Genomic DNA, 13458 nt, shown 5'->3' on the forward strand with positions numbered 1-13458 from the left:
TATAGAGCACTGCACACCAGAACAACTAGACACAAGAACAGTTTTTCCCTGAAGGCCATCACTCTGCTAAACAAATAATTCCCTCAACACTGTCAGACTATTTACTGAATCTGCACTACTATTAATCGTTTCATAGTTCCCATCACCAATCTCTTTCCACTTATGACTGTATGACTATAACTTGTTGCTGGCAATCCTTATGATTTATATTGATATATTGACCATCAATTGTGTTGTAAATGTTGTACCTTGATGAACGTATCTTTTCTTTTATGTACACTGAGAGCATATGCACCAAGACAAATTCCTTGTGTGTCCAATCACACTTGGCCAATAAAATTCTATTCTATTCTATTCTATTACTGGAGGTTTTTAAGAAGAGACTAGACAACCATTTGTCTGAAATGCTTTGGTGTCTCCTGCCTGAGCAGGACTGTAAGACCTCCAAGCTCCCTTCCAGTTCTATTCTGATTGAGGAGAAGAAGGGACCCAGAAGGCTGGCATGTCCTATCTGTGGCTCTGCCACCCCACACTCAAGGCCCTGCTTTTCCTGTTCCTGTCTGGGTCTGGCTTGACTGTCTCTCCCTGATAAGCCTCTGGTGGGGCTTAGCCCTGGGCTTCCTGTGGGAAACTGAGGCACACACACCCTCTTTTCCAGCCCTTGTGCACAAGGACAAGCGCACCCCGAAGGACACCAGGAAACTCGAAAACCTTTCATGTTCCCAGGGAGGTGCAGAAGGCCTTCGTGCCAGCCAAGGCGTTGGCGTGGAGGGAGACGGACAGCTCCAATTCTCAGCCTTTGCTGCACCTGGGACCTGACCAGTAAAAGCCAGCTGGGGGTGCTCTTTCCCCAGGCAGGATCCACCCCCAGCCCGTCGCTCAAATTCCCCCTTCAACACCAGCCCACACCCCTGTCTAACTTAATGCAATTTCTTTTAAAGTGTGCATTTAATTTTTCCCGGAAACCTCCCTCCCCTGCCATTTTACCCCCTCCCAGTCTCCTATTTGTGATGATCTATCCACCCAGCCAAGGGGAGGGGAAGGGAATGACTATAAAGGGAGAGGGCTCCTGGGTCGGAGGTAACCTCGCAGCGTCTGGTGGCTCGTGAGTTGGCAAGGCAAGCAGCGGGAGAGCAGAGCGGAAGGCAGCTTCTCTGCAGGCACCATGGCAGAAGGTAAAAATAATAATAATAACAATAATAATAATCAGAAAGCCCCTGCTCAGGGACTTTGGGGATCTGGGGTTCCCTCCTGATTTTGCAACCTCCAACCCTCCAGAAAAACTTTGCAAAACTTTTTGAAAAAGTTTTGCAAAATGAAAAAAGAGAAAATGACATGGAGACTAAAACTTATGAAGGATTTGGCTTTGGCTAGTCTAGAGAAAAGAAGGACTAGGGGGATATGAATGCAGTCTTCCAGTATTTGAGGGGCTGCCCCAAAGAAAAGCAAGTCCAGCGATTTTCCAAAGCACCAGAAGGCAGGATGAGAAACAACGGAAGGAAACTAATTGGGGAGAAAAGCAATTTAGAACTAAGGAGAAACTTCCTAATCGTGAGAACAATTAATCAGTGGAACAGCTTGCCACCAGATGTTGTGGGTGCTCCAACACTGGAGGTTTGTGGGGAAAGACTGGACAGCCATTTGCCTGAAATGGATATAGAGGGGCTCCTGCTTGGGCAGAGAGCTGGACTAGAAGACCTCCAAGGTCCCTTCCAGTTCTATTCTGGCTGAAACTTGAGCACGACTGTTCCTCTAAAACTAATTTTGCACGAGTCCAACAGAGAAGTTTTGTTGACGCTCTTAAAGCATGGAGAAGTTTTCTTTCACGCTGCCCATTGGGCAAAACTGTCCCTTAAAGATCTCTGGGTATCTGAAAGCTTTCAAACCCACATCGGATTACTGGAGATGATTAATGCTGGCTGGATTTAGAAAATGGTGGGAAATGAACTGCAAAATAACCAGCCACTTTGGGGAAGAATAACTGTCTGGCCAAAGATTGACGGCGTTGGAGATTTTTCTGCATGTCACAAGTCTGTTTCATTTGTGCTTATAAGGAAAAAATATGTAAGGGTGGAAAAGTAGTATAGGGAGGAATCTTTAATTTTATTTATTTATATTTGATTTATTTGATTTCTATAGCCACCTTGGCTCAGGACTCTACGAACGGAGCTCGGAATGTTTTTATTTTATTTATCCTATTTCGAAACTGCCCATCTCCCTCACCTATTCCCATAGGATTTGCGAGACGTACTTCATAAAATGAAGTATATTTTTTATTTTGCTATTTCTGGGCACCCGGGCAATCAGAGTGCCTAGTGAAATGAAAAGCCCATTCGCTTTTAGCCAGACGTGGCGTGTACAAAAATGCATCTTGTCTGGTTTAATTTCAAAATTGCCAAAACAAACATGAGCTTGCAGGATTTTAAGACATAAATCATGAAAGGGCAATCTATGTATTTATTTAAGGACATTTGGAGTTAGTCCTTGAGTTACAACCTTCTGTTTAGGGACTGTTCGAAGTTACAGCAGCATTGAAAAAGGTGACTTGTGACTGTTTTTCACACTTACAACCGGTGCAGCATCCCCACGGTCACATGATCAAAATTCAGAGGCTCGGCTAGCTTAACAACCACAGTGATTCACTTAACAACGCTGGCAAGAAAGGTCACAAAATGAGGCAAAACTCAACTGTCTTGCTTAGCGATGGAAATCTGGTGCTCCATTGTGGTTGTAAGTCGAGGAATACTGGTGTATGGTCACTCAACTCATTCGCGGTGACTCTGGGCAGCTTAAAAAGGCAAAAAACCTCAACACAAAAAAACACAATAACTACCTAATAGACAGATTCCTTGTGCTTGCCAGCTGCTTTGCTTGCAACCTAACAACCTGAGTGTTGCTTTGCAAATCCGACCGTCTTCACCTTCCCTTCCATAAATCGTTTTTTGAAGCCACGACACCTTTTAAAAGCCCAGACCTGGCAGGCTCGTCCTCAGCCTCCAAAAATTTGTACACCCGGCTCTCTCCGTTTGCTTTTTTGCAGATAAAAAGCCCTTCTTTTTATGACCCACTGAAGCACATTACAACTTGTCGAGTGGTCAAAGAAACACGGCCGTTGTAACTTTTGCCTGCTCGATCCTTCCAAATTTGCTTACTTGGCCTAGATTCAGGTGTTTTGGCCGGGTGCCAAGGCGTAGGCGCAACTCAAGGGCGCTACGGGGATAATTTAAAAATAAAAGTGACAACGACAGAGCGGAAATGCTCTGGGTGCATCTGTTCTATTTTGGGTACCACATCCAGCGATGTGGAACTCCGAAATCTGGGCAGAGAATAATAATTTGAGGAGGGTCCCTCCTTTGCAATCTGCTGGTGCCATCAATCCAGCTCTTTTCCTGCCTGAAATAATGAGAGTTAGCAGCCAGCCATCCGTTAAGATGCAGCCAGCCCAAATTTACTCCTTTAGTAATCTTTAGAAATTGCTCCTTAGGAAGAGGGGGGGTGGGAAAGAGAAAGACTCTGCATGCTACAGATCCCAAAATTTAAAAAACAAACAAAAATAGGCAATCCTAAAAAGAGGAATAGGTGATCAAATCCTCAGCTGGGCAGGTACAAGCTGCTATGTTGGTCGGCGCCCAAATCAAAGGGCAGATGGTGTCTATCTGGTCTATTGACCCTGTGGGGAGAAGAAAGGAAGGAAGGAAGGAAGGAAGGAAGGAAGGAAGGAAGGAAGGAAGGAAGGAAGGAAGGAAGAGAAAGGACAAGAGGGAGGAAAGGAAAAGGAAGGAAGGAAGGAAGGAAGGAAGGAAGGAAGGAAGGAAGGGGCAAGAAGAAGGATGGAACAGAAAGGACAAGAGGGAGGAAAGGGGAAGGAAGGAAGGAAGGAAGGAAGGAAGGAAGGAAGGAAGGAAGGAAGGAAGGAAGGAAGGAAGGAAGGAAGGAAGAAAGAGAAAGGACAAGAGGGAGGAAAGGAAAAGGAAGAAAGGAAGGAAGGAAGGAAGAGAAAGGACAAGAGGGAGGAAAGGGAAAGGAAGGAAGGAAGGAAGGAAGGAAGGAAGGAAGGAAGGAAGGAAGGAAGGGGCAAGAAGAAGGATGGAACAGAAAGGACAAGAGGGAGGAAAGGAAAAGGAAGGAAGAAGGAAGGAAGAAGGAAGGAAGAAGAGAAAGGACAAGAGGAGGAAAGGAAGGAAGGAAGGAAGAAGGAAGGAAGAAGGAAGGAAGGAAGGAAGAAGGAAGGAAGGAAGGAAGGGGCAAGAAGAAGGATGGAACAGGAAGGAAGGAAGGAAGGAAGGAAGGAAGGAAGGAAGGCCACACTCTCTTAACCTCCCGGAAAGGGGTGAAAACATAGAGAAGGTAGGTAGGCAGGCAAGAAGGGAGGCGACAGGGAGGGATGAAGGAGAGAAGAAAGAAGAGAAAGGACAAGAGGGAGGAAAGGAAAAGGAAGGAAGAAGGAAGGAAGGAAGGGGCAAGAAGAAGGATGGAACAGGAAGGAAGGAAGGAAGGAAGGAAGGAAGGAAGGAAGGGAAAGGACAAGAGGGAGGAAAGGAAAAGGAAGAAAGGAAGGAAGGAAGGAAGGACAAGAGGAGGAAAGGAAGGAAGGAGGAAGGAAGAAGGAAGGAAGGAAGGAAGGAAGGAAGGAAGGAAGGAAGGAAGGAAGGAAGAAGAAGGAAGGAAGGAAGGAAGGAAGGAAGGAAGGAAGGAAGGAAGGAAGGAAGGAAGGGGCAAGAAGAAGGATGGAACAGAAAGGATAAGAGGGAGGAAAGGAAACGGAAGGAAGGAAGGAAGGAAGGGGCAAGAAGAAGGATGGAACAGAAAGGACAAGAGGGAGGAAAGGAAAAGGAAGGAAGGAAAGAAAGGAAGGAAAGAAGGAAGGAAGGAAGGAAGGAAGGAAGGAAGGAAGGAAGGAAGGAAGGAAGGAAGGAGGATGGAACAGAAAGGACAAGAGGGAGGAAAGGAAATGGAAGGAAGGAAGGAAAGAAGGCCACACTCTCTTAACCTCCCGGAAAGGGGTGAAAACATAGAGAAGGTAGGTAGGCAGGCAAGAAGGGAGGGCGACAGGGAGGGATGAAGGAGAGAAGAAAGAAAGAGAGAAAGGTAGGAATGAAGGCAGGGAGGAAGGCGGGAAATCAGGCAGGGAGGGAGGGAAAGAGGGAGGGAGGGGAAAAGAAAGGAAGGAAGGAAAAAAAGAAGGCAGGAAGGAAGGAAGGGGAGGGGATGGGAGGAAGAGAAAAAGAAAGGGAGGGAGGGAGGGAGGGAGGAGGGAGTCATGGGCCAGTTCCCTCATGCCAACCTTCCCCTACCTCCAATGTGCCAGGGTGCCAAAGGAGGTAGTCAGGACTGCCAGCCTTCCTTGCTTGCTATTCAAGTTTCTAAGATAAACAAGAGAATCATTAACAAACCTGAGAAGGGGTGGGAGGGGAACCGGGGGGGGGGTGAGCAGGGGAGGGGGTGGGTGGGACCGAGAAGGTATTTCTGCAGCGACCTGCTGGCCCCTCCCCTGAAAACCCCAACCTCCCCACCTCGGAAGGTGACTTTCCCTCACCGTCTCCTGTGCCAAAGGAAAGGGGGCGGCTACTTTCCAGGCGCCAGGTGACTGAAATCCACCTGTTAACCTGGTGAAGTCTTTGAAAGGCTTGTTCTTTGAGAATCCTTGGTGGTACAGTATGTTAAGGGTAATCTGGGTTCACAACCAAGATTGTGGACAGTTGAGCAGAGTGCCCTACGCATGAAAACGACTGAGACTGGTTGTATACAATAACAGTCACTTGCAGACAAACTGGGGTTTGATATTCCTTTACTTTTAGGGAAAAGGCAAAGTCATAGTCCAAAAACAATTCCAGGTCATACACATATAAAGCCAGTCAGGGATGTTACAAAGTCTTCTTACCAACGTAGACTTGCACAACAAACAAAGGTCTTCTTTCAGTTCGGCAAAACACAGTTCAATTCACAACAGTCAGTATCTTGAGGAATCAGTAACTAGCCATGATCAAGCAACGATCATAAAGCTCAAATATACAGTTGCAGCATGTCATCAGCTTACAATGCTGTAGCGTCCCTGTAGATTCCCCACAAGCCATAATTTAGTAGTCCTTTTATACATTGGCTACAGAGCTCAACCAATCAGGATGCTTGCATGATGCAGCACAGCCTTAAAGCAATATCAGGCCTTTCTACAAACATACATAGTTAGTTTATATATTGCCTGGCCAACTAGTTAGGCAAATAACAATTTCCTGACATAGTATATCACAGAAGTGAGTTCCCCCACCCGCCTCACATTTTGTAAATATTTGAGTTTATCTTTTCATGGAACAACACTGAAGAAATGACACTTGGCTACAATGTTATTTATTTATTTATTTTATTTGTCACAACAGTATATATAAGCATAAGCATGAAATAACTATACGATATATAAGCATAATATAATCATAAGTATGCAATAACTATATGAAATTGGATACAATCAAAGGGAACATTAGGACAGGAACGGTAGGCACGTTGGTGCTCTTATACAGCTTGTATAGCAGTGTAAAATGTGTGGTCCCCTCAAAATAACGCAACACACAGCCATTGATGTCTAAACTGCTGGCAACAAAAGTGAGTACACCCCTAAGTGACAATGGTTGCCACCAGTTTAGACATTAAGGGTTGTTTGTTGTGTTATTCTGAGGGGACCACACAGTTACACAGTTACAGCTTATATAGCACGAACTGCTATACAAGCTGTACACTCAGTACTTTACATTGTAGCCAAGTGTCATTTCTTCAGTGTTGTCCCATGAAAAGATATACTTAAATATTTACAAAATGTGATGGGGGGGGTTACTCACTTCTGTGACCTACTGTAGGTCTGTTTCGACCAGATCTTCCTGCCGATTCGACCTATCAGAACCTTGGAAACCACCGAGGGGATCTGTTGGGATGAAAGTTTAAAAAGTTTTAGTGGAAAAAACTTCTACGCTCCTTGCCTGGGGTGGGGTGGGGGGGTGTAACGAGGCCCAGGCCAGTGGGGTGTGGCTGATGGTTTGGGGATCTCAAGTTCAGTTGCAAGCTGGGAGGAAGATGCTGGAAACAACATGGAGGCTGATCGGAATGTTGGTTTAATGATGATCAGAGCCAACAGATGAACAACGGCTGAACAGATGGATGGATCTTTGTAATTTCAATAACTTTGAAGTTTGGCTTTTGTGCAATATGGGCTTTGTGTTCCTAAGAGGGTGTTGAGCAATTCCTATTGTGGTTAATAGCTTTTGTCCTGTGTTGGATCTTGAGTCAGGGGCTCCTTGTTCTAATCCTACCATTCTGCCTTTGTTAGCTGTCAAACTTTGCTGCAAGGAGTTTCGAAATATCCTGTCCTGAATGGGTTTCTGCCTGCAGTACTTGCTTTGCTTATGAATAGAGCCATCTAGGTAGTTGGTTTTCTCTTTCAATAAGCTCTTTATCTCCTTTTACGTGCTGGTGTCTACTGTGGGCTATTAAGAAAGACGTGGGGGCTGCTTCCTGCCTCTAAAAACATGTGTCTACATTTCTCTTTTAGGGAAATATAATATTCTGTCTTTTTTTAATATTTCCCAAAATGTTTCATTCTTCTGGGGTGGGGGGTGGGGGCTTCTCACAGGGAGCCCCTGGATAAAAGGCAGGAAAATGGGGAGAGAAGCATTGTCCAAGGCAGGGGTCGGCAACCTTAAATACTCAAAGAGCCACAAAGGTCCTAACCAGAAGTCCCCAGTTCAATTCTGGAGCCGACTGGAAGCCCGGTTCCCCCCATCATAGTGTTCTGTCCCCCCACCTCAGTCCGGGAGGCATGAGAAATGACTCAATTAGCCAGCAATTGAATCCACGGCAGCTATCAGCTCTGGCAGCAACCCAGCGAGCGTCTGCCAAGGTTTTTCTGTTATCTTTCTTGATGCCGGCGTGTCAACCAGGAAGTCAGGAATAAACAGCATTCCAGCTCAAGTTCTCTCTAGGCAGTTTGATTTGTTCATCACGAAGCAGTAGAGCAGCGCCTCCTGCTTTTATACCCTATGGGGTGTGGCTCCGTGATTCAGCACTTTCTAGGCCTGCCCCACCCCTGCTTCTGTTGTTCCCGCCTCTCTTGTCTACAAAACCTGGGATCTAACCAGGACTGATTGTCCTCAGCTGGGTCTGGAAGCATTGCCTGGGCGGGGGAGGGGGAGATACAGGAGACGGAGGCCTCGTCACCTCTTCCACCTGGCCTGCCTCTGGCTCCTGGAGCTGAGCCAGGGAAGCCGGCCCTGCAGAAGGGAGCCCTGACGGCCCTTCCCCCTCACTCTTTGAGTCACTCTCTGGCAGGGGGCCAGGCCCGGGGGGGTGGGGCCTGGAGCCACAACACATTGTCTCCTCCTAGTGTGGCATCCTTTGTTGACCGGAACTTGGTTCCCCCCACCATAGAGTCTCCTCCTAGCGCGGCGTCTTTCTTCCTCTACCTGTCCTAACCGGAAGCCCTATCAATTGTGGAGCCGACCGGCAACAGGGAGCTGCAGCAGAGGGAGGAAAGAGCCACATGCGGCTCCAGAGCCACAGGTTGCCGACCCCTGATCCAAGTGGATCCTAAAGGTACTTCTCAGGGGGTCGCACCCCTGGGAGACCCACAGATGATTGTCTCTATCACTTTTCCGCTACCTGGGTAGAGATTTCCCATTTTGGACAATCTAAAATTCTCAACCGGGCAATTTTAAGACTTCTGGGAGTTGAAATCCACCCGTCTTAAAGTTGCGCAGATTGAGACGCACAGATCTAAATAACCCCCATTTATACAGAACAAAATCAGGGCGTTCATCCAAACTCCATTTACTCAGCTGCCTGCCTCTAAATTATTATTTTTTTTTGTTCTGCTGTGTTTTACAGCTTTTACAAAATAAATAGTTTAAATAAAGAGTCGAATACGCGTATACGTTGGGATTTGTACAGATCAGAAGGCTGCCTGGGGCCACCCATCGTTCCTGGACCAGACAAGCCATATCCCAAAAGACTCAATAACAGAATAACAGAGTTGGAAGGGACCTTGGAGGTCTTCTAGTCCAACCCCCTGCTCTAGCAGGAGACCCTTATACCATTCCAGACAAATGGTTGTCCGATCTTTTCTTTAAAGTCTCCAGTGATGGAGGACCCACAACTTCTGGAAGCAAGCAGTTCCACTGGTTTATTGTTCTCACAGTCAGAAAATTTCTCCTTCATTCCAGGTTGCTTCTCTCCTTGATGTGTTTCCATCCGTTGCTTCTTGTCCTGCCTTCAGGTGCTTTGGAGAATAGCTTGACTCCCTCTTCTTTGAGGCAGCCCCTGAGACACTGGAAGACTGCTATCATGTCACCCCTAGTCCTTCTTTTCATTAAACTAGACATACCCAATGGCTAGATGTTGCTGGCCATTGAGCTGGATCAGCTGTCCAAGTGGATTGGATTTCATTTCCCATAATCCCCAGTTTGAACAACTGGACGGTTGAGTTGGTCTTATCTAGCAGGATCCATGGTTGCCTCACTAGGGACTAGATGACCTTCAAGTTCCCTTCCGCTTCTAGGTTTCTTACTCATCTGAGCAGAGTAACGAGTGGGCTGAAGGAGAGGTTGACCAGCCATTCATCTGGGAAGCTTTGGCTTGGGTTCTTACCCTCAGACATTGTACCTCTACAATGTCTTCTACTACAGGTAGTCCTCGATTTATGAACTCTAAATTGAGCCCAGGATCTTTGATGCCAAGACAAGTGAGCTTTGCCTCTTGACACCGTTGTTAAGTGAATCACTGCCATTGTTAATTTAGTAATACGGCTGTTGAGAGAATCAAGCTTTCCCCATTCACCTTGCTTGTCAGAAGGTCGCAAAAGGGGATCACATGACCCTGGGGGACCCTGCAGCGGTCATAAGGGTGAAAAATGGTCAGAAGTCACTTTTTTCAGTGCTGTTGTAACGGTCACTAAATGAACTGTTGTAAGTCAAGGACTACCTGTGCTTAAGATTCTTACTTATCTGAGTAGAATCCATGACTCAGACCAATGAGCAGGTTCAAGAAGAGGCTGAGCAGTAATCAAACTAGGGTGTTTTGCCTTGGGTTCCTAGCCTCCATAGGGTGTTAGACTAGATGGCCTCTAAGTTCCCATCTACTTCTAACATCCTTACTCATCTGAGCAGAATCCATGACTCAGATGGATGAGTAGGAGGATCCAGGAGAAGTTGAGCAGCTGTTCATCTGGGAAGCTTTGGCTTGGGTTCCTGCCTTCAGTAGGGGGTTAGTCTAGCTGACCTCTAGGACACCTCCCAGTCTTAGGAATCTTACTCATCTGAGCAGAATCCATGAATCAGACAGATGGGTGGGTTCAAGGAGAGGTTGAGCAGCCATTCGTCTGGGACATTCGGGCTTGGGTTCCTACCCTACCCTTAGACAAGACGACCTCCAGTCCCTTCCGGTGTTAGGATTCTTACTCATCCACGACCCTATGTCTTAAAATGCAGGAGGGAGGGAGAGAGAGAGAAAAGACAGAGAGAGAGAGAGAGAGAGGAAAGGAGAGAGAGACAGAAAGAAAGAGAGAAAGAGAGAGAGAGAGAGAAAGAGAGAGAGGAAAGAAGAGGGGGAAGGAAGAGAGAGAAAAGAGACAGAAAGAGAGAAAAGAGAGAAAGAGACTGAGAGAAAGAGAGAGAGGGAAAGAGAGAGAGAAAGAGAGAGAGAGAAAAGAGAGAGAGGAAAGGAGAGAGAGACAGAAAGAGAGAGAAAGAGAGAGAGAGAAAGAGAGAGAAAGAGAGAGAGAGAGAGAGAAAGAGAGAAAGAGAGAGAGAGAGAGAAAGAGAAAGAGAGAGAGAAAGAAAGAAAGAGAGAGAGAGAGAGGAAGAAGAGGGGAAGGAAGAGAGAGAAAGAGACAGAAAGAGAGAAAAGAGAGAAGGAGACTGAGAGAAAGAGAGAGGGAAAGAGAGAGAGAAAGAGAGAAAGTGAGAGAGAGAGAAAGCGAAAGAGAGAGAAAGAAAGAAAGAGAAAGTGGGAGAGAAAGAGAAAAGAAAAAGAGAAGGTGAGAGAAAATAAGAGTGTGTGTGTGTGTTTCTAAAAATGGCAAAACCTCCCAGCTGCTGGAGAGAAGAAGCATAGGGGGGGGCGTGGGGGGGGGGCTTCAGACCTCAACAATCCCACCGGGTGGCACAAGGGGCAGGGGGGCGAGGGAGGGAGGGAGGGAGGGAGAGAGTTGGGGGAGGCCTGGAGCTGCCAGGGGAAGAGATGGAGGGCCGCCCAGAAGCCCCCGCAGCCCATTTGGAGGCTGCAGCCAAAGTGCCAAGCTGGGTTTGTGTTCCTTGGCCACGCAAGGACATTCTTGGCCGGGGCCAAAGCACCTGCCCTCCCCCACTCCTCCTGCCCCTCCTGGGAACAGTTGTGGTCACAAGACGAGGACTGGCTGTACAAGCCCAGCAACTGCGGGAGCCTTCTGTGGTTATCCAGGGAAACTGGCCCTGCGACTACGGGTGTAACATGTAGCTCGGCCACAGCACTCTTGATTTGAGACCTCCAACCACCATTCAGCTGCAAATTTCTGTTGCTAAGTCAGACGGTTGTTAAGTGAGTTTTGCCTCATTTTATGGCCTTCTTGCAACATTTGTTAAGTGAATCACTGAAGTTAAGTTAGGAACACGGTGGTTAAGCGAATCTGGATTCTCCCATTGTCTTTGCTTGTCAGAAGGTCACAAAAGGGGATCACGTGACCCTGGGACATTGCGACCGTCATAAATACGAGTCAGTTGTCAACCATCTGAACTTTGATCACCTGACCATGGGAATGCTGCGTGCAACGGTCATAAGTGTGAAAAACAGTCCTGAGTCACTTTTTTCAGTGCTGTTATAACTTTGAACAGTCACTAAATGAACTGTTGTAAGTTAAGAACTACTTTCTAGACTCCTTAGACTTAGAATAACTTTATGGTCACTTTGAATGTCCACTAATCGGCATCCATTAAAATGAAATTTCGTTGCATCCAGCTCTCAAAAGGTCACCACCTCCAATAGACATGACATGAACATGACAAAATAAATGAAGAAGAGAAGAGAAGAGAAGAGAAGAGAAGAGAAGAGAAGAGAAGAGAAGAGAAGAGAAGGGGGTTGGACTAGAAGACCTCCAAGGTCCCTTCCAACTCTGTTATTATGTTATGCTACAAATAGAAGAAGAGAAATAGAAATAGAAAGAAGAAAAGAGAATATGTAATAGAGTAGAATAGAAGATAACTGATTGTAGAATAGAAGAGAAGAGAAGAGAAGAGAAATAGAAGAAAAATAGAAATAGAAAGAAGAGACAAGAATATGTAATAGAATAGAACAGAAGATAACTGATTGATAACTGAATAGAATAGAATAGAATAGAATAGAATAGAATAGAATAGAATAGAATAGAATAGAATAGAATAGAAACTTTATTGTCAGTTTGAATCAGAGGTGGGTTTCAGCAGATTCTGACAGTTCTGGAGAACTGGTATCAGAAATTTTGAGTAGTTTGGAGAACTGGCAAATACCACCTCTGACTGGCCCCATCCCCACCTATTCTCTGCCTCCCGAGTCCCAGCAGATCAGGAGGAAATGGGGATTTTGCAGTAACCTTCCCCTGCCACGCCCACCAAGCCACTCCATGCCCACCAAGCCATGCTCACAGAACTGGTAATAAAAAAAATTTGAATCCCATCACTGCTCTGAATGTCCACTAATCGGCATACATTAAAATGAAATTTCATCGCATAGAGCTCTCAAAGGATCTCCACCTCCAACATACATTAAATATGACAAAAATATAAATATTAACTAAATACAAAATGATGCATATGCATGTGTGTAACATGTAGCTCAGCCAGGGCTCTCTTGCTTTGAGGGCTGCAGACAAGAGTTTTATAAGGAGAAATGGGCAGGAAGGCAGTGTTGTGACCGAGGCCCAAGTAGTGATTACTAAACACAATTCAGTCCTCAACAAACTTATTTTATTAAAATAGCTGAGAATTAATTCATTCTCAGCTTTGTCCAAAACAAAATTCTTCATAACCAGTCCTTCGGCCTTATCACCAACCTTTGATGTCTTTGGCAACCTGCCAAAGGCTTTTCTTGGCAAAAACTCCGCAAAGTTCAAGGGACGCTGACAAGAAGCAATGGAATCAACGTTGCTTTTCCACAAAGAACCCAACGGCTCATTGCTGCTCTTTTAAGCCTTATGGGAGGGGCCAATCATCTTCTGGCCTTACTCCTGAGTTGTCCTTTTTGCTTTAGCTGCTCTTGCCTTCTGGCAGCTCTTCACATGTGTGCACTAGGAACAGGCTCCTCCTGTTCCTCTGCCTCTCTGCTGTCTTGCCTCTGGAGGCTCCGGAGTCTGCACATCGCTCACAGATGGCCCTGGCCCCATCTCTGCCTCTGATGCAGAGCCCTCGTCCGGGCCTTCCCCTGACTCCAGGACTGGCCCATTGTCCTCCCCAGCCTCCTCACTCTCTGACT

At 46.3% G+C, this 13458-nt stretch overlaps 1 protein-coding gene across 1 annotated transcript in view; it reads left to right on the forward strand.

Annotated features, from left to right (window-relative positions):
• Positions 1–995: 995 nt before the first annotated feature.
• Positions 996–13458, forward strand: part of TGM2 (transglutaminase 2) — an 86273-nt gene continuing 73810 nt past the window's right edge. The window contains exon 1 of the mRNA XM_058177180.1: positions 996–1175. Coding sequence (XP_058033163.1) covers positions 1166–1175 — 10 coding nt within the window. The 5' untranslated portion in view covers positions 996–1165. The remainder of the gene's footprint in view (positions 1176–13458) is intronic.

This window comes from Ahaetulla prasina, chromosome 3, assembly GCF_028640845.1.
Source record: "Ahaetulla prasina isolate Xishuangbanna chromosome 3, ASM2864084v1, whole genome shotgun sequence".
In the NCBI taxonomy this organism is placed as follows: Eukaryota; Metazoa; Chordata; class Lepidosauria; order Squamata; family Colubridae; genus Ahaetulla; species Ahaetulla prasina.